Genomic DNA, 20,879 nt, shown 5'->3' on the forward strand with positions numbered 1-20,879 from the left:
GGTAGAGTAGCCAGAAATTGTACTCAAGTAAGAGTACTGTTACTTTAGAGATTTATTACTCAAGTAAAAGTAAGGAGTAGTCACCCAAATATTTACTTGAGTAAAAGTAAAAAGTATGTTGTGAAAAAACTACTCAAGTACTGAGTAACTGATGAGTAACATACACACACATATCATATATATATATATATATATATATATATATATATATATATATATATATATATATATATACATATACACATACATTGATATATACAGTATATCATTTATATTTATTTATTTTGCCGTTTTTGTTTACATGTTAAAGGTGTTTTAATGAATATACATGCATGTTTAACACATATAGATTCCTTTCTTTCATGTTGACAAGAATATAAGTTGGTGTATTACCTGATTCTGATGACTTGCATTGATTGTAATCAGACAGCAGTGCTTAACGTCCACGTTTTCAAATGGAGGAGAAAAAAAGTTCCTCCTTTCTGTCTAATACCACATGAAAGTGGTTGGTTTTTGGTATCTTATTTGTCCAGCTTCCATATTCGTTTTCACACACTTTACAAGAAATATATTGGCGGCAAATTCCGTAGCTTGCTAGCTTGTTTGCGCTGGCTTTCGGAGACTCTTATTTTGAAAGCGCAGGCGCGATGGAGCGGCACTTTTATTGTGAAGACAGGAACCGTGCAGTCAGTCTTTAGGCTTGTGACGGGATGTACGGTTGAAATAAAAAAAGTGTCTTTTTTCCTTCACACTTTTGATTGATTGATTGAAACTTGTATTAGTAGATTGCACAGTACAGTACATATTCCGTACAATTGACCACTAAATGGTAACGCCCCAATACGTTTTTCAACTTGTTTAAGTCAGGTCATGTGACCGCCTGGCTCTGTTTGATTGGTCCAACGTCACCAGTGACTGCATCTGATTGGTGGAACGGAGTCAAACGTCACTAGTGACTGCATTTTATTGGTGGAACGGAGTGAAACGTCACCAGTAAGGCAGGCACTTTGAAGGTCTGTCTGACAGACCAAAACAAACAAAGCGTGCATTAACAGATCGATAAAAATTAGTAGCGAGAAGCGATATGCTGAATGTAGATAAAAGTAATGGAGTAAAAGTAGCGTTTCTTCTCTATAAATATACTCAAGTAAAAGTAAAAGTAAGTTGCATTAAAACTACTCTTAGAAGTACAATTTATCCCAAAAGTTACTCAAGTAGATGTAACGGAGTAAACTACCCACCTCTGCCATTTACACAACGTGACAACTTCCCTGCTTTTGGGGTTGTATAAACATCAATAACGTCACACAATGTGCTGCAAAAGATGTGTAATCTTTACATAAATGTTTATTAAGTCAGGTTTAATATGTGTCTTTTACACATTAATTGCAGTAAAACGATGTTGTTGCAGCTTTTCTTTTTTCCCCTCAGCAGTCCTCAATACCACCCAAAGATGGCGGCAGTCTGGCGGCCAATGTTTGAGCTGCCGTAAATCCTCCGTCGAAGAAGAACAAAAAGGCGGAAGTTAGCAAGCTGAGCCAAAAAGAAGACAAAGCGGCCAGAGGCTAAAGCGGTCCAGTCGCCGGGAAGAAAATGTCGTTTACGAAAGACTTTGTAAGGAAACGATTACTGCAGGCTGCTGACGAAATATATGCCATGTTTGAGAGAACACTAGCGTCATATGAGAAGGAACTTTCTGGAACGAGGAAGGAGAATGAGCGACGACGACGACAACTGGAAGCCATTCCCGACACTGACACTGAAGGTCTTATTGCATCTTTATAAGCCTTTTATGTGTGCTTTACTCAACCCTGGTAACATATCACAGAACGTCAGCGATGACTGTAACCTTCACATATTCATTTAATATGACAGTCTCTCAGTGACGTGCGGTCAGAGGTGGATAGTAGTAACACGCTACATTTACTCCGTTACATCTACTTGAGTAACTTTTGGGATAAATTGTACTTCTAAGAGTAGTTTTAATGCAACTTACTTTTACTTTTACTTGAGTATATTTATACATAGTTTTCACGCCCGACTGATTTCCCATGATGCTCCGCGCGATCCGCCATTTTGAAAGGCAAGCGCACCGGTACAACATCAGCAAATTCATATATACGAACCCGTTCACAAACATATGCATAATGGCCGAGAAACCAGCAAAAAAGAAGTATAAAGAAGGCTTGGACAACCAGACGTTGGAAAGATACAACCAGAAGACACAATGCATAGGCGTTGACCCGTACGAAGTGCCGAAACAAAGTTTCACGTATGACCACAAATGCCTCCCGGCCATAACGTACATAGACATTTTGAACTACCTCGTCAATTACACCTGAGAGGAAGCAGCATCCAGGACCTAATGGTGGAATGTCATATCGCCACACGCCATCGCTTCTACACAGCAGCGTGTTGTTGTTGATGGGACTTTGAGGGACGCGGGAGCTGACTTGGCTGCCGGAGGCCGACATTGCGCCGCTGTTTCCGCCGCTGCTCGCACCGAGCTGGAGGTAGCCCCCCCCCCCGCACTTAGCTCCCCAAACATAGGATAACTCCTAACCGCCGTCTCCGTTGCGACCAGCAGAGGATCAAGGTAAAGTACCTCCATTGGAGCGGGACTGTGGGACGGTGCGTGTCCAGCCCATCGCCCGGTCAGTCTGTCGGCTCTCGCTAGCAGCATTAGCACTGCCTGTGTATTTTCGCCTGGGATGATGGGTGATCGCCCGAACCCGCCCAGGTAAAGTTGTTTATATATGAAACACTTGGATGCCATGTTTGTTCATGTTTTCATGTGCCGTGTTTCCTTTTTTTGCAAAGATGCTACGACGACTAGCATATGCTAAGGGCTAGCTTCGGCTACAAGCTAACCCACGCTAACAAGGATGGCAAATTTCCGCCCGTAGTTGTGCGCCTCGCCGCCAAAGCCCGGACGCAGTGGGTGCTAACGATACATCCATGCTTAATGTGCGCGCAGAAGGCGACTAACTATCGATAAACGCGGCGAATTCCTTGAAAAGAATGTGTCGTGAAGCGTGTCAACTAGGCCAGGTGTGTTTTGTTTGCCTCCCAAGATGGCGGATGACCCGGGATAACCCGGATGTGTGACGTCACGTAAACACCATGTATAGAGAAGGAACGCTACTTTTACTCCGCTACTTTTATCTACATTCAGCTCGCTACTCGCTACTAATTTTTATCGATCTGTTAATGCACGCTTTGTTTGTTTTGGTCTGTCAGACAGACCTTCAAAGTGCCTGCCTTACTGGTGACGTTTCACTCCGTTCCACCAATCAGATGCAGTCACTGGTGACGTTGGACCAATCAAACAGAGCCAGGTGGTCACATGACCTGACTTAAACAAGTTGAAAAACTTATTGGGGTGTTACCATTTAGTGGTCAATTGTACGGAATATGTACTGTACTGTGCAATCTAATAATAAAAGTTCAAATCAATCAATCAGAAGTGTGAAGGAAAAAAGATACTTGTTTTATTTCAACCGTACCGTCAAAAGCCTCAAGACTGACCCGCACATGAGGACGTTCCTGTCTTCACAATAAAAGTGCCGCGCCATCGCGCCTGCGCTTTCAAAACAAGAGTCTCCGAAAGCCGGCGCAAACAAGCTAGCAAGCTACGGAGTTTGACACCAATATATTTCTTGTAAAGTGTATAAAAACGAATATGGAAGCTGGACAAATAGGATGCCAAAAACCCACCACTTTCATGTGGTATTAGACAGAAAGGAGGAACTTTTCTTCTCCTGCATTTGAAAACGTGGACGTTATCATCACTGCTGTCTGATTACAATCAACGCAAGTCATCAGAATCAGGTAATACACCAACTTATATTCTAGTCTTCATTAAAGAAAGGAATCTATATGTTAAACATGCATGTATATTCATTAAAACACCTTTAACATGTAAACAAAAACAGCAAAATAAATACTTATAAATTATATACTGTATATATCAATGTATATGTATGTATGTATATATATATATATATATATGATATGAGTGTGTATGTTACTCATCAGTTACTCAGTACTTGAGTAGTTTTTTCACAACATACTTTTTACTTTTACTCAAGTAAATATTTGGGTGACTACTCCTTACTTTTACTTGAGTAATAAATCTCTAAAGTAACAGTACTCTTACTTGAGTACAATTTCTGGCTACTCTACCCACCTCTGCGTGCGGTGAGGTTGATGGCTGCCTTCATCACAGTCAGATTTACAAACATATGAACCCTAAAGAGTATCTTATTCACCATTTGATTGGCAGCAGTTAACGGGTTATGTTTAAAAAGCTCATACCAGCATTCTTCCCTGCTTGGCACTCAGCATCAAGGCTTGGAATTGGGGGTTAAATCACCAAAAATTATTCCCGGGCGCGGCCACCGCTGCTGCTCACTGCTCCCCTCACCTCCCAGGGGGTGATCAAGGGGATAGGTCAAATGCAGAGGACACATTTCATTACACCTAGTTAGGGCTGCAGCTAACGATTATTTTTCTGTCGATTAATCTATAGATTATTTTTTTCGATTAATCGGTTAATCTATAGATTATTTTTTCGATTAATCTATAGATTATTTTTCCTTTTACCGATTTTTTTTTTAATTTAAAATGAAGACGAAAAAATAAATGTAGGCCAGTTTTTTCAAAAGGCATGGCTTTTATTTACAAAAAAAAAAAGTATGGCCACTCAGTCAACATTGACAACAACATGACAAAATATTCTGTAACAATGTAAACATTTAAAACTTTTAACATTTAACAAAATTAAAAGTAGCTTATTTGCTTTTTAATGTGCAAATATAAAAGTAAACATCCAGTGCAAATCTTAATATTCTGGAATAGTATAAGCATTTCAAAAGTAAAAGTATTGCTTATTTTGCTTTAAAATGTGCAAAAATAAAGATAAACATCCAATACAAAAAAGTGCAAAACGGAAATATTCTGTAACAAGTGTAAACATTTCAACAAAAGTAAAAGTATTGCTTATTTGCTAAAATGTGCAAAAATAAAGCTAAACATCCAATACAAAAAAGTGTACAGTGTAAACATTTCAACAAAAGTAAAAGTATTGCTTATTTTGCTTAATAACACAACAATGATAGTATGATTAAAGTGAAAGTTAATTGTTGGTTTGTACATAGTATATGTAACTGTTAATGTTGTAAAAGGTATTTGCACAACTAATTAACGTTAGCGTTTGTGACACGTCTTGTGCCGTGGGGTTCTTTCAGGACCGACAGACTGAACGCCAGACGGCTTTGCCAGGTTTACAATCTTTTAATTTTACACAAAGTCTTTTCTCTTCCAACTGCGCGGATCGCGCACCTGGGCACGATTGCGGCGTCGCTCCCGGCGCGCCCCGCCTCGCCGCTCGCTCGCCGCCGCCGCCTCTCCACAGCGTTAAAGAGGAGCGCGTCTTTGTAAACACTGAACAGGCACGCCAAACGCGCCTCTCGGAGCGAAACGGTGCTTTAGTTTATGAATTTACAACGCAGATACAAATGACACATTCATGTTTTTGTGTAATAATGACAACGTATACGCACGCGGACGATTGACTTGTTGATGGTGATGGCAAGAACGCTGTCGGGGGTTTTCTTTTCAAATGTTCGTTCATAGCCGTTGTGCTGCTATGATAGGCCATTTCCGCTCGACACAGTGTGCATACAACAACATTATTAGGCCGTTTATTGAAATACTCCCACACTTTTGACGACTTTTGGCGTGCTTTTTTCCCCTCGCTCGCATCGTCTGCTTTGCGCTCCGCCATGACAGTAAAGTAGAGTGACGTAAATATGCGACGCGCCGACGCACAAAAACGGCGTCGACGTATTTACGTAACCGATGACGTCGACGCGTCGTTTCAGCCTTACACCTAGTGTGTTGAGTTGTTGAGTTTGAGTTTATTTCGAACATGCAAGCATACAACATGATACATCACAATTTCCAGTTTCTCTTTTCAACGTGTTCGAAAAGGAGTAGGAAGAAGCAGAGCTTATTTAATCCTACCCCTTTTCTTGGGTAGGCCGCAATTCGGACTAAAAATACCTAATGTAAGTTTATTATCGTCAATTAAGATTCTAGTAATATTTCTTCTCATAAATTGACCCTTTCTCATAAAATTATTTTTCACAACACCTTTTTTGGAACAGTATAGTATATTCCTTTCTGTAAAATGTGAAGTTTATGATAGTAAATTCAAATGAATTTCTCATAAGATAATACTTTTCTTTCATGTGAGTGTGAATGTTGTCTGTCTATCTGTGTTGGCCCTGCGATGAGGTGGCGACTTGTCCAGGGTGCACCCCGCCTTCCGCCCGAATGCATCTGAGATAGGCTCCAGCACCCCCCCGCGACCCCAAAAGGGACAAGCGGTAGAAAATGGATGGATGGATATATTATCACATGTGCCATTGTTTTTTTTAATTAATCAAAAGTACATTTATTTATTTAATCATTTGATTGTGAAATATACAAACGATTAAATAATTAGAACGATGATTAAATTCAAGATGAAAACATTATTGGAATATTGAAATATTTAATTAAAACATAAAATTACTATATTTACTTTTGCATTATATACGTATTTATAATTAATTCATGACAGATTTAAGTCATTATTTATTTGTGTTTCTTTTAACCCTTCATCGTGCAGTATAATGCTTTTTAAATGTAATTCACAAAACCAGAGAATACTATACTGATATGCATTGCCGTTATTGACCGTAGGGTGGCAGTGTGTGTGTGACAATCATTGGTACTTTAACTTAACTTTAACTTTACACATACAAACTGTAGCACACAAAAAAGCACATTTAATTAAAAAAAAACGTTATTATGGTCTTACCTTTACTTATAAATGAAGTCCATGCGCCGCTGTTGTGCTGGATTAATGCACCCCCGCCGTAGAATGCACCCCCTGACGGGAGTGTTATATCAACTAAAGCCCTCACTTCAACTTTCCACGTGCAAGATTGAATCTATTTAAAGGGGAACATTATCACCAGACCTATGTAAGCGTCAATATATACCTTGATGTTGCAGAAAAAAGACCTTTTTTTTTTTTAACCGATTTCCGAACTCTAAATGGGTGAATTTTGGCGAATTAAACGCCTTTCTAATATTCGCTCTCGGAGCGATTGTGACGTCACATCGGGAAGCAATCCGCCATTTTCTCAAACACCGAGTCAATTCAGCTCTGTTATTTTCCGTTTTTTCGACTGTTTTCCGTACCTTGGAGACATCATGCCTCGTCGGTGTGTTGTCGGAGGGTGTAACAACACGAACAGGGACGGATTCAAGTTGCACCAGTGGCCCAAAGATGCGAAAGTGGCAAGAAATCGGACGTTTGTTCCGCACACTTTACCGACGGAAGCTATGCTACGACAGAGATGGCAAGAATGTGTGGATATCCTGCGACACTCAAAGCAGATGCATTTCCAACGATAAAGTCAAAGAAATCTGCCGCCAGACCCCCATTGAATCTGCCGGAATGTGTGAGCAATTCAGGGACAAAGGACCCCGGTAGCACAGCAAGCAATGGCGGCAGTTTGTTCCCGCAGACGAGCGAGCTAAACCCCCTGGATGTCTTGGCTCACACCGTCCCGAAGATGATCAAGAGAAGAATATCGACCCTAGCTTCCCTGGCCTGCTGACAAGAGGGTATGTCTACAGAATATATTAATTGATGAAAATTGGGCTGTCTGCACTCTCAAAGTGCATGTTGTTGCCAAATGTATTTCATATGCTGTAAACCTAGTTCATAGTTGTTAGTTTCCTTTAATGCCAAACAAACACATACCAATCGTTGGTTAGAAGGCGATCGCCGAATTCGTCCTCGCTTTCTCCCGTGTCGCTGGCTGTTGTGTCGTTTTCGTCGGTTTCGCTTGCATACGGTTCAAACCGATATGGCTCGATAGCTTCAGTTTCTTCTTCAAATTTGTTTTCGCTACCTGCCTCCACACTACAACCATCCGTTTCAATACATGCGTAATCTGTTGAATCGCTTAAGCCGCTGAAATCCGAGTCTGAATCCGAGCTAATGTCGCTATAGCTTGCTGTTCTTTCCGCCAAGTTTGTTTGTGTTGGCTTCACTATGTGACGTCACAGGAAAATGGACGGGTGTATATAACGATGATTATGAGGCACTTTGAAGCTTTTTTTAGGGATATTGCGTGATGGGTAAAATTTTGAAAACAACTTCGAAAAATATAATAAGCCACTGGGAACTGATTTTTAATGGTTTTAACCATTCTGAAATTGTGATAATGTTCCCCTTTAAAAAAGTGTAACCGAGAGTTTATAAATGTCGCCTATACTGTATGAAACTACAAAATAACAAACACGGAGGCTCCAGTTTACACGAGGACCACTTTATTTACCTTCTTTCAAAAACCTCCGCAACGTGACATCACTTCCGCTCTTAGCGCCTTCAAAATAAGAGCTCAAGGCATATACTGTATAACAGCGCATAACAGGAACTTAACATCACAAAGAGGAAAGCCCATAAAAATAGGTTACAAAAGTTATTTAAGAAGAAGCCAAAAAGTGCAAAAACAATAATGTTCGTGTTGGAGGAGTTGTGAATTAGGTACACCTGCAGTCTGCAGGTGTACCTAATGTTGTGGCCCTGCAGTCATTCACAACTCCTCCAACACCAACATTATTGTTTTTGCCCTTTTTGGCTTTCTTATGAAATAACTTTTTTAAATAGATTCAATCTTGCACGTGGAAAGTTTAAGTGTGGGCTTTAGTTGATATAACACTCCCGTCAGGGGGTGCATTCTACGGCGGGGGTGCAGGAGGCGAGCCTCAGCCAGTGCGTCTTTTGCAGCCGTTTTATGATCGCTCAGCACAAGAAATACGTTACACACATACAGTTGTTGACAAAATACACTGTACATTATATACCTCAGCTAACTAAACTATGGAAATGTATAATATAGTTCATATAGCAATACAGTCTCACTGCACAGCAGGCCAGCAGTTAGCCGAGTCCGGAATCCATGTTGAGGCACTGAGTGACGTGCCTCAACTGGCTGCTGTTCACCGCACCGTCTCTTCTCAGTATTTGAACGGCAAATGTGAAAATTCAGCGATTTTGAATAAAAAATAATCTAAAACTGGTGAAGTTAAATGGAAAATAACTTTATAGTATAATCACTGGATACATATAACAATTTAATTTTTTTTTTTTCTTTTTACATTTTTTTTCTTTCCATGATGGCAGGTGAGGCCCCGCGTCTTTATTTTTTCTGTGCATTCTAAGTAGTAAAAAAAAAAAAAAAGCTAGTAAGAGGCGGCTAACAATGCAGATCATTCAAAACCTCCAGTATAAAGTTGTCGTCAGAAGTGTACATACACTTGTAAAGAACATCATGTCATGGCTGTCTTGACTTTACAATCATTTCTACATCTCTTGGTTTTTTTTGTGATAGAGTGATTGGAGCACATACTTGTTGGTCACAAAAAACATTCATGAAGTTTGGTTCTTTTAATGAATTAATTATGGGTCTACTGAATATGTGAGGGTCAAAAGTATACATACAGCAATGTTAATATTTGCTTACATGTCCCTTGGCAAGTTTACCTGCAATAAGGCACTTTTGGTAGCCATCCACAAGCTTCTGCTTGACCACTTGACCACAAAATTGGTGCAGTTCAGCTAAATGTGTTGCTTTTCTGACATGGACTTGTTTCTTCAGCATTGTCCACACGTTTAAGTCAGGACTTTGGGAAGGCCATTCTAAAACCTTCATTCTAGCCTGATTTAGCCGTTCAAGTATTTCATATATATATATATATATATATATATATATATCCATATATACACACACACATATATATATATATATATATTAGAGATGTCCGATAATATCGGCCTGCCGATAAATGCTTTAAAATGTAATATTGGAAATTATCGGTATCGGGTTTTTTTTAAAAATTGAATCAACATAAAAAACAGAAGGTACACTTACTATTAGTGCACCAACCCAAAAAAACTCCCTCCCCCATTTACACTCATTCACACAAAAGGGTTGTTTCTTTCTGTTATTAATATTCTGGTTCCTACATTATATATCAATATATATCTGTCAAGACTTGGACTTTGACGTGGCTTGTTTTCCCATGGTGAAAATGATTTGGACCAGACATGGCGTGAAGTTAAATACATGATTTGATTTTAACACTCAAAAAAAGAACAAATAAAAGGCACTCGCAGTGGAGGCACAAAACTTGACGCAGGGAACAAAAACTTGGACTATGCACAACTATGAACATGGCAACACAAAAGACACTAACTGTGGCATAAATAAACACAACTTACTTGCGGAAGCAAAGAGCAGCATGAGTGTGATGTCGCCAGGCCGACCAACAGAAAATGACAGGCTTAAATAGTCACGGGGTAAATGATAACAGGTGCGTGAGTTCAAATGAATCAGGTGCGTGAGTCGTGAGGACAGGTGAACTGATTGGTAGTCATGGAAACAAAACAAAGTGAAAAAACAGAGACTGACAGAGTGTAAAAACCAAACAGAACATAGCCAAACTAAACATGATCACCAAGACATGACAATATCAATACAGTCTGCAAGGGATACAGTCCATAAGCACACATGATTGTGCGTGCTGCTGGTCCACTAATAGTACTAACCTTTAACACTTCATTTTACTAATTTTCATTAATTACTAGTTTCTATGTAACTGTTTTTATGTTGTTTTACTTTCTTTTTTATTCAAGAAAATGTTTTTAATTTATTTACCTTATTTTATTTTATTAATTAAAAAAAAAAAAACCTTATCTTCACCATACCTGGTTGTCCAAATTAGGCATAATAATGTGTTAATTCCACGAATGTATATATCGGTATCGGTAATTAAGAGTTGGACAATATCGGAATATCGGATATCGGCAAAAAAGCCATTATCGGACATCCCTCACACACACACACACACACATATATATATATATATATATATATATATATATATATATATATATATATATATATATATATATATATATATATATATATATATATATATATATGTATGTATGTGTGGGGAAAAAATCACAAGACTATTTCATCTCTACAGGCCTGTTTCATGAGGGGGGGTACCCTCAATCATCAGGAGATTTTAATGGGAGCATTCGCATACCATGGTTTATATAGGGCACAGAGTGGGTGGGTACAGGCTGGCGTAGGGGCGTGGTGATTGGCTCATGTGTTACCTAGGAGGTGTTTCCGTCTATGGCGGCATGCTGTTACAATTTCGCTGCGCTTGTTGAGGGATGACAGGTCTGGACGGTAAATAATAAACAGTTTCTCTTTCAAGCATAGGTTGCATCTTTTATTACCACTATTGTAAGGTGTGCTGGATGCAAGAATTTGCCATGTTATTGAATATTCAACATTATTGTCTTTGAGGTCCCAAATGTGTTTGCTGAGTTCTGTGGTATTTCGCAGGTTTTTGTTCCTGAAAGAAGCCTTGTGATTGTTCCATCTGGTTTTGAATTCTCCCTCGGTTAATCCTACATATGTGTCGGATGTGTTAATGTCCTTGCGTATTACCTTAGATTGGTAGACAACTGATGTTTGTAAGCACCCCCCGTTGAGAGGGCAATCAGGTTTCTTTCGACAGTTACATCCTTTGTTGGTTTTGGAGTCGCTCTGTCTGGGGGTCGACGGCTCATTTGCAATTGTTTTGTTGTGGTTTGAGATGATTTGTCGTATATTGTTCATGCAGCTGTAGCTCAATTTAATGTTGTTCTTGTTGAATACTTTTCTTAGGGTGTTGTCTTTGGGAAAGTGTTTGTCAATCAGATTGAGGAATTTGTGTCCAATGTTCGTTGAGACGTTTTTGCTGTATGGGGGGTTGTACCAGATGATGTCGTTTCGTTTTCTGTTCTTTTTTGGCTGGTTTCCTGGCGTGGGTTCATAGGTGAGGGTGAAATTGTATCCGCTTTCATCAAGGGCTTTTTGGTACGGGGGGGTTCAGTTATATATATATATATAACTGAAATTCAAGTATTTCTTTTATTTTAACTTGCAAGCGTATTTCTTCTTCTTACTCGTCGTCGCCATGTCTCTTCTTCTGCTTCGTCTCCTTCTTCTTGCACGCTGTTTATATGGAGGAAAAGCGGACGTGACTGAGGACAGCATGCGGGCGTTAAAGGGTGAAGGTTTCAGGTGAGAGAGGACGCTAAAGCCACGCCCCCAATATTGTTGTCCGGGTGGAAATCGGGAGAAATTCGTGAGAATGGTTGCCCCGGGAGATTTTCGGGAGGGGCACTGAAATTTCGGGACCCTCCCGGGGAAAATCGGGAGGGTTGGCAAGTATGCCCCCCCCCAGACACATTTTTTCTCTCAATGTGGCCCCCAAGGCAAAATACGCTCTGGGAAAGGATATACTTTTATTCAATAATATTATATATATAACAGTGTTTCCCACACATTCATTTATTTGTGGCGGACCGCCACGAAAGAATTACGTCCGCCACAAATGGATTTTTCGGCTTTTGACTCGCTCGACCGCTCATAAAAGCAATGGGACTGTCTGTGAATGTTGCTTGTAGTTACAACTCCGGTGCAGTAGGTGGCGGTAGCCTACTATGGATTGTAACTCCGCCAATAGCACTTAATTCACCTGGTGGGCCAGAAGAAGAAGAAGAGGGACGGACGGACGGACGGACGGGATCAAAATACGAGGGTAATATAGGTTATAGCTGCATCGCTCGCGGCTCGTCATATATTTAACGTTAATCCGCGATTTCACCGAGCGTTTCACTGACGGTGAGCAGCCTGACGCTGCTTCATTAACACCGCCGCTGTTTGACTCGGTCACCTGTTTTCATACCGACGAGCTAACGTGTCCAGGTTATAACCCTGTTGTCAATAAACACACATGGACTGAAGCTAAATTGTCCACTGTCCACTGCAGCATGTGAATGCAATGAAAAGAATCAAATCTGAGCCAACCAGCTGTTAAAATGTTGTCCAGGTTAATGTTTTGGCCATTAAAGGCCCTTCATTTCAAGATTTCAACTGTGATCGGGCTTTAAACAGGTGGCTGACCTGTTCAGATGGGTGTAACTGCTACTGGTCAAATAATGTGAAATAGCATTTAATTTTACATGTATGCAATGCCATTTAAATGTAATTATAGATAATAATAATAATAAATACTGTGTAGTGTTGTAAATAGTCAACGGGAATAATTTTAGTAAGATATAAGCCATGAGCACTACACAGCCAGAAAAAAACCTAGGCAGGACAAGTAAAAATATTGGGGCAAGTAGATTTGAGAAGTCGGGCAAGTAGAAAAAAACCTTAACGTTGAACCCTGCATGTGTTGAGCTGCTGCCGCTTAAGGTTAGACGGCACTGTACATAGAGCGCTTCTGCTCGTTAGTAATAAATTCTAATGTTGGATGTTCACTCCTTCACACAGATGAGTATAGAAAAATATTTTCAACGGCCGAAAAGGGCTGGACTTGGAGAGGAGGTAGGCCTACAGTCCGGACCACAGGTGCGACCTGTTCAGCAGCAGCAGCAGGAGGAGGAGGAGGAAATTGACTGACTGTGGCAGGACACCTCTGCCTCTGTTTCACTTCATGTTGCTGGTAAATAATATGGTTGTAGTAGTAGGCTAAAGTTAAATTATTTAGTATTCACTAATTAAAGGGGCAAAACTTTTAAGATACATTTTAGCTTTTATATTTTATAAGATATATTTTTTGTAAGAACCACAATTAATAAATATATTTCAGTGAATCACTAATTGTTCAAATCTGTATATAAATATGTACATAAAATGTTGTAATTATATTCCAACTCCGCGTTCTTCTTGGTCATCGCCGCCACCCCTAAGGCTGCAGCTAACGATTATTTTTCTATCGATTAATCTATAGATTATTTTTTCGATTAATCTATAGATTATTTTTCCTTTTACCGATTATTTTTTTTATTTAAAATGAAGATGAAAAAATAAATGTAGGCCAGTTTTTTCAAAAGGCATGGCTTTTATTTACAAAAATAAAAAGTATGGCCACTCAGTCAACATTGACAACAACATGACAAAATATTCTGTAACAATGTAAACATTTAAAACTTTTAACATTTAACAAAATTAAAAGTAGCTTATTTGCTTTTTAATGTGCAAATATAAAAGTAAACATCCAGTGCAAACTTAATATTCTGCAATAGTATAAGCATTTCAAAAGTAAAAGTATTGCTTATTTGCTAAAATGTGCAAAAATAAAGATAAACATCCAATACAAAAAAGTGCAAAACGAAATATTCTGTAACAGTGTAAACATTTCAACAAAAGTAAAAGTATTGCTTATTTTGCTTAATAACACAACAATGATAGTATTATTAAAGTGAAAGTTAATTGTTGGTTTGTACATAGTATATGTAACTGTTAATGTTGTAAAAGGTATTTGCACAACTAATTAACGTTAGCATTAAAGAGGAGCGCATCTTTGTAAACACTGAACAGGCACGCCAAACGCGCCTCTCAGAGCGAAACAGTGTTTCAGTTTATGAATTTACAACGCAGATACAAATGACACATTCATGTTTTTGTGTAATGATGACAACGTATACTCACGCGGACGATTGACTAGTTGATGGTGATGGCAAGAACGCTGTCGGGTGTTTTCTTTTCAAATGTTCGTTTATAGCCGTTGTGCATACAACAACATTATTAGCAGAGGTGGGTAGAGTAGCCAGAAATTGTACTCAAGTAAGAGTACTGTTACTTTAGAGATTTATTACTCAAGTAAAAGTAAGGAGTAGTCACCCAAATATTTACTTGAGTAAAAGTAAAAAGTATATTGTGAAAAAACTACTCAAGTACTGAGTAACTGATGAGTAACATACACATATATATATATATATATATATATATATATATATATATATATATATATATATATATATATATACACACACACACACACACACACACATATTTATATATATATATATATATATATATATATATATATATATATATATATATACAAACACACACACATATATATATATATATATACACATATATATACATACATTGATATATACAGTATATAATTTATATTTATTTATTTTGCCGTTTTTGTTTACATGTTAAAGGTGTTTTAATGAATATACATGCATGTTTAACACATATAGATTCCTTTCTTTCATGAAGACAAGAATATAAGTTGGTGTATTACCTGATTCTGATGACTTGCATTGATTGTAAACAGACAGTATTGCTTATAACGTCCACGTTTTCAAATGGAGGAGAAAAAAAGTTCCTCCTTTCTGTCTAATACCACATGAAAGTGGTTGGTTTTTGGAATCTTATTTGTCCATCTTCCATATTCGTTTTTATACACTTTACAAGAAATAAATTGGCGGCAAACTCCGTAGCTTGCTAGCTTGTTTGCGCTGGCTTTCGGAGACTCTTATTTTGAAAGCGCGGCGCGATGGAGCGGCACTTTTATTGTGAAGACAGGAACTGTGCAGTCAGTCTTTAGGCTTTTGACGGGATGTACGGTTGGAATAAAAAGTAGTCTTTTTTCCTTCACACTTTTGATTGATTGATTGAAACTTTTATTAGTAGATTGCACAATACAGTACATATTCCGTACAATTGACCACTAAATGGCAACACCCCAATACGTTTTTCAACTTGTTTAAGTCAGGTCATGTGACCGCCTGGCTCTGTTTGATTGGTCCAACGTCACCAGTGACTGCATTTTATTGGTGGAACGGAGTGAAACGTCACCAGTAAGGCAGGCACTTTGAAGGTCTGTCTGACAGACCAAAACAAACAAAGCGTGCATTAACAGATCGATAAAAATTAGTAGCGAGTAGCGAGCTGAATGTAGATAAAAGTAGCGGAGTAAAAGTAGCGTTTCTTCTTAGGCCGTTTATTGAAATACTCCCACACTTTTGACGACTTTTGGCGTGCTTTTTTCCCCTCGCTCGCACCGCTCGCATCGTCTGCTTTGCGCTCCGCCATGACGGTAGTGTGACGTAAATATGCGACGCGTCGAAGCACAAAAACGGCGTCGACGTATTTACGTAACCGATTACGTCGACGCGTCGTTTCAGCCCTAGCCACCCCCCAACCACACCACCACAAATAGATGCCTGTCCTGTGGGAAACACTGTATAATATATAAATATTAAACATTGTCTATTCAGCAACGTCCTTTTATAATTTTTAGTGGCTGGAGGATTTACGGGGCTAATTAAAACAAATTCAATTGATGTGTTTTGGTGTCTGCTGGCGTTTTTTTTAAATTTTAATAACATTAATTTTTCCATTTATAAGATATGTCATTTACATATTTCCAATGTGGGAAAAAAAACTTCCTGCAATATGCATTTTCTTGCGTGTCCTTCTTCACATTCGCCTTAAGAGCGCACCGAAAAAAAAAAAAAAGTGGGTTCCATTGTAGATGCACCGCAGGAGTCAGGGCTGTTGGTTTCTGAAATGCCCATAAAAAGTGGTAGGGTTGAAAACACAGCAAAGCGCGCATGATAAAATGAATGTGCATTAAATGATGGAATAGTACATGCAAAATCCTCATTTAAATAAGGTGTTCTGCAGCAGTTATCAATAGCACATGCAGTGGTAGTAGATCACACGCAACATGCCCACTAATAGTACACGTCATTCTATTGTTTGCACATGCTGTTTAGAGCCTGATATCAGTAAATCAGGCCCTCAATGTAGGGCTCCAATCCCTACAGATATGCTTTTTACTATTAAAAGAATATATAATTCAGACCAGGGGTGCTCATTACGTCGATGGCGATCTACCGGTCGATCTCGGAGGGTGTGTCAGTCGATCACTAAAAAATAGTCCTAAAAATGAGCGATCATAAATCTTCACTATGACGTCACTTTCGTCACTTGATTGACATTCACGGCACCCGAGGGTCTTCTGAGATGACGCTGGCTGCTGCCAGCTCATTAAAATTACCGACTGGAAGGGCGAGAAACACTTTATTTCAACAGACTCTGGCGCCGTACCTGTCGTCAAAACCCCAAAGACCGACTTGCACAGTTGCACAATAAAAGCTCTGCTTCATCCTGCCTGCGCTACCAAAATAAGAGTCTCAGAAAGCTGGCGTGCACAAGCTAGCAAGCTACGGAGTTTGCCGACAATGTATTTCTTGTAAAGTGTATACAAAGGAGTACGGAAGCTGGACAAATAAGATGCCAAAAACCAACCAGTTTCATGTGGTATTTGGACAGAAAGGAGGACTTTTTTTCTCCTCCATTCGAAAATGCGGACGTTATCATCACCACTGTCTGATTCCAATCAATGCAAGTCATCACAATCAGGTAATACACCAACTTATATTCTTGTCTTCATGAAAGAAAGGAATCTATATGTGTTAAACATGCTTGTATTATCTCTAACCACCTTTAAGTTGTTAACAATATTAACTATATGTGTTAAACATGCTTGTTTTATCTTTAACCACCTTTAAGTTGTTAACAATATTAACTATTTGTGTTAAACATGCTTGTATTATTTTTAACCACCTTTAACTTGTTAACAATATTAACTATATGTGTTAAACATACCGTATTTTCCGCACCATAAGGCGCCCTGGGTTAAAAGCCGCGCCTTCAATGAACGGCATATTTCAAAACTTTGTCCACCTATAAGCCGCCCCGTGTTGTAAGCCGCATCTAACTGCGCTAAAGGAATGTCAAAAAAACAGTCAGATAGGTCAGTCAAACTTTAATAATATATTAAAAACCAGCGTTCTAACAACTCTGTTCACTCCCAAAATGTACGCAAATGTGCAATCACAAACATACGTATATCAACATGGACAGAGCTGCGTGAAAAAAGCCACCCGGCCTCTTCGCGTAAACTTAAACTTACCTTAACCACTCGCTCATCTTTTCTTCATCCATCCCTTCGAGTTAGCTTTTTATGATGACGCCGGCTGGAAAGGTCTCTTTTGGCAAGGTCTTCCTTTTGAATATCACCATGGGTGGAAGTTTCTGGCCATTAGCATGGCAAGCTAGAACCACAGTGAAGGATGACTTCTCATTCCCTGTGGTGCGAATATTCACCGTACGTGCTCCCGTTGTATCCACAGTGCGGTTCACAGGATTATCAGTTGCTGTGAAATAGTAATCCGTGTGTGGATGGAGAGATTGCGTCTTTTCATGAACCGGATCCCTGACGCTTAGTAGGAGCCATTTTGTGGTCTTTACAGATGTAAACACACAAAGGAAATGAAACGTACGGTGATATCCGCGCGCTTTTTCTTCTTCTACGCGGGCGGGTGGTTGCTTACAGTAGAAGAAGAAGCGCTTCCTGTTCTATGGGGGCGGGTGCTTACCTTGGCGGTTGCTTGCGTAGAAGAAGAAGCGCTTCCTGTTCTACCGGGAAAAAAGATGGCGGCTGTTTACCGAAGTTGCGAGATCGAAACTTTATGAAAATGAATCTTAATATTTATCCATATATAAAGCGCACCGGGTTAAAAGGCGCACTGTCAGCTTTTGAGAAAATTTGTGGTTTTTAGGTGCGGCTAATAGTGCGGAAAATACGGTACTTGCATTATCTTTAAACACCTTTAACTTGTTAACAATATTAACTATATGTATTAAACATACTTGTATTATCATTAAACACCTTTAATGTATTAACAATATTAACTATATGTGTTAAACATGCTTGCATTATCATTAAACACCTTTAACTTGTTAACAAAAATTTCATAAATAAGTAAATATAAATGATATATATGAATGAGGTAGATCCCCACGACTTGATCAATTGAAAAGTAGCTCGCCTGCAGAAAAAGTGTGAGCACCCCTGATTTAGACTGTGTTCTGCCTTCGAGACATATTTTATCTGTTTTAATCTCGTGAGACGTCGTCACAACCCCAATACATTGGTGTTATACTCAAATAAAAAATATAGTTTTGGACTGAGTTAAAGTGCATTTGTGTTGCTTGTGTCCTGCAGATGTCCAGCAGCTGGAGAATCAAGAAGAAGCATGTTCCCCTCAGCCGCAGCAGGAGGATCCACAGCCCCCTCATGTGAAAGAGGAAGAGGAGGAAGTGTGGATCACTCAGGAAGAGGCGGATCTTGCCAAATTACCACTGACGGTTGTCTCTGTAAAGACGGAAGACAACGAAGATGTCGACGAATCCCAAGCGGACAACCTCTTAGCGCCGCTGTCTGACAGCGACGACACAACGTCCTCTGAAAAGGACGCAACGTCACAGGCGGAAACAAAACGCGACACAGGTCAAACGGGTTTCACCTGCTCAGTCTGCGGCAAAAGATTCCCCCGAAAGGACACCTTGATTGCGCACAGGAGAACGCACACGGGCGAGAAACCCTTCCGGTGTTCACTTTGCTCCAAAAGATTTTCCTACAAGTGCGATTTGACTCGACACATGCGGACGCACACCGGAGAAAAACCCTACACGTGTTCAATTTGCGGCGAAAGCTACTCGCAGAAGTCCAATTTGTTGGCACACGAGAGGACGCACACCGGGGAAAAACCGTTCATCTGCTCGGTTTGCGGCGACGCCTTCGCCCAAAAGATCCACATGGTGGCGCACATGAGGACGCACACGGGAGAGAAACCCTTCGCTTGTTCCGTTTGCGGTAAAAGCTATTCTCAAAAGTCCAAAATGATCACACACAAGAGAACACACACCGGCGAGAAACCCTTTGATTGCTCGGTTTGTGGCGACGCCTTCGCTCACAGGTTGTCTTTGAACGCACACATGGAAACGCACAACGAGGAAAAACCTTTCAGCTGCTCCGTTTGCGGCGAAAGCTTTTCCTACCGGTCCACTATGCACGGGCACATGCGGATCCACCACCGAAAGCCCGTCGCCTGCACCATTTGTGGCAGAACGTTTGCTCTGAAGAAGATCCTGACGATGCACATGAGAACGCACACGGGAGAGAAACCTTACAACTGCTCGTTTTGCGGTAAAGGATTCACCCAAAACACGCACATGCTGTCGCACATGAGAACGCACACGGGAGAAAAGCCCTACTCCTGCTCACTTTGTGCTAAGACGTTCTCTCGCCGCGACACTTTGACGGCACACGTGCGGAAACACAACGGAGAATAATCCTTTTCCCCGCAGTTTGTCGTCAAAGATTGCAAAGTCGTACAAGCCTAATATCATTTGGACTACAGAAGTGTACAACAATGAAATTAAACGATTCCAACTTGATAGTAATTATTTAACAAAGTAATTTCTGTTTAGTAGATATATTTGCTGTCAAAATGTTTATTTGTTTGCCAATAAACGTAATGTTTTTTTTACGTTTATTTTATTTAAAATGATCTTTATGTTGTCAAATGACTTCCAATGTAAGGATCCATGTGTTCATCATACTTGCCAACATTGAGACCTCCGATTTCAGGAGGTGGGGGCGTGGTTAAGAGGGGAGGAGTATATTGACAGCTAGAATTCACCAAGTCAAGTATTTCATACATATATACAGGTAAAAGCCAGTAAATTAGAATATTTTGAAAAACTTGATTTATTTCAGTAATTGCATTCAAAAGGTGTAACTTGTACATTATATTTATTCATTGCACACAGACTGATGCATTCAAATGTTTATTTCATTTAATTTTGATGATTTGAAGTGGCAACAAATGAAAATCCAAAATTCCGTGCGTCACAAAATTAGAATATTACTTAAGGCTAATACAAAAAAGGGATTTTTAGAAACGTTGGCCAACTGAAAAGTATGAAAATGAAAAATATGAGCATGTACAATACTCAATACTTGGTTGGAGCTCCTTTTGCCTCAATTACTGCGTTAATGCGGCGTGGCATGGAGTCGAT

The 20,879-nt window shown here is 39.6% G+C and overlaps 1 protein-coding gene across 1 annotated transcript; it reads left to right on the forward strand.

Moving 5' to 3' along the window:
- The first annotated feature begins 1,504 nt into the window (after positions 1-1,504).
- LOC133578147 (uncharacterized) lies at positions 1,505-20,339 on the forward strand. Its single transcript, XM_061932336.2, has 2 exons — positions 1,505-1,765; positions 19,021-20,339. Exons 1-2 carry the CDS (start codon positions 1,594-1,596, stop codon positions 20,148-20,150), a joined length of 1,302 nt encoding a protein of 433 aa, XP_061788320.1. The 5' UTR covers positions 1,505-1,593; the 3' UTR covers positions 20,151-20,339.
- The last annotated feature ends 540 nt before the right edge of the window (positions 20,340-20,879 follow it).

The sequence above is a fragment of the Nerophis lumbriciformis genome, linkage group LG03 (genome assembly GCF_033978685.3).
Source record: "Nerophis lumbriciformis linkage group LG03, RoL_Nlum_v2.1, whole genome shotgun sequence".
NCBI classification, from domain to species: domain Eukaryota; kingdom Metazoa; phylum Chordata; class Actinopteri; order Syngnathiformes; family Syngnathidae; genus Nerophis; species Nerophis lumbriciformis.

Coding starts and splice junctions, on each gene's coding strand:
- LOC133578147 (XM_061932336.2), top strand. CDS start 1,594: ATGTCGTTTACGAAAGACTTTGTAAGGAAACGATTACTGCAGGCTGCT. Junction 1,766..19,020: donor TCCCGACACTGACACTGAAG/GTCTTATTGCAT, acceptor TGTGTCCTGCAG/ATGTCCAGCAGCTGGAGAAT.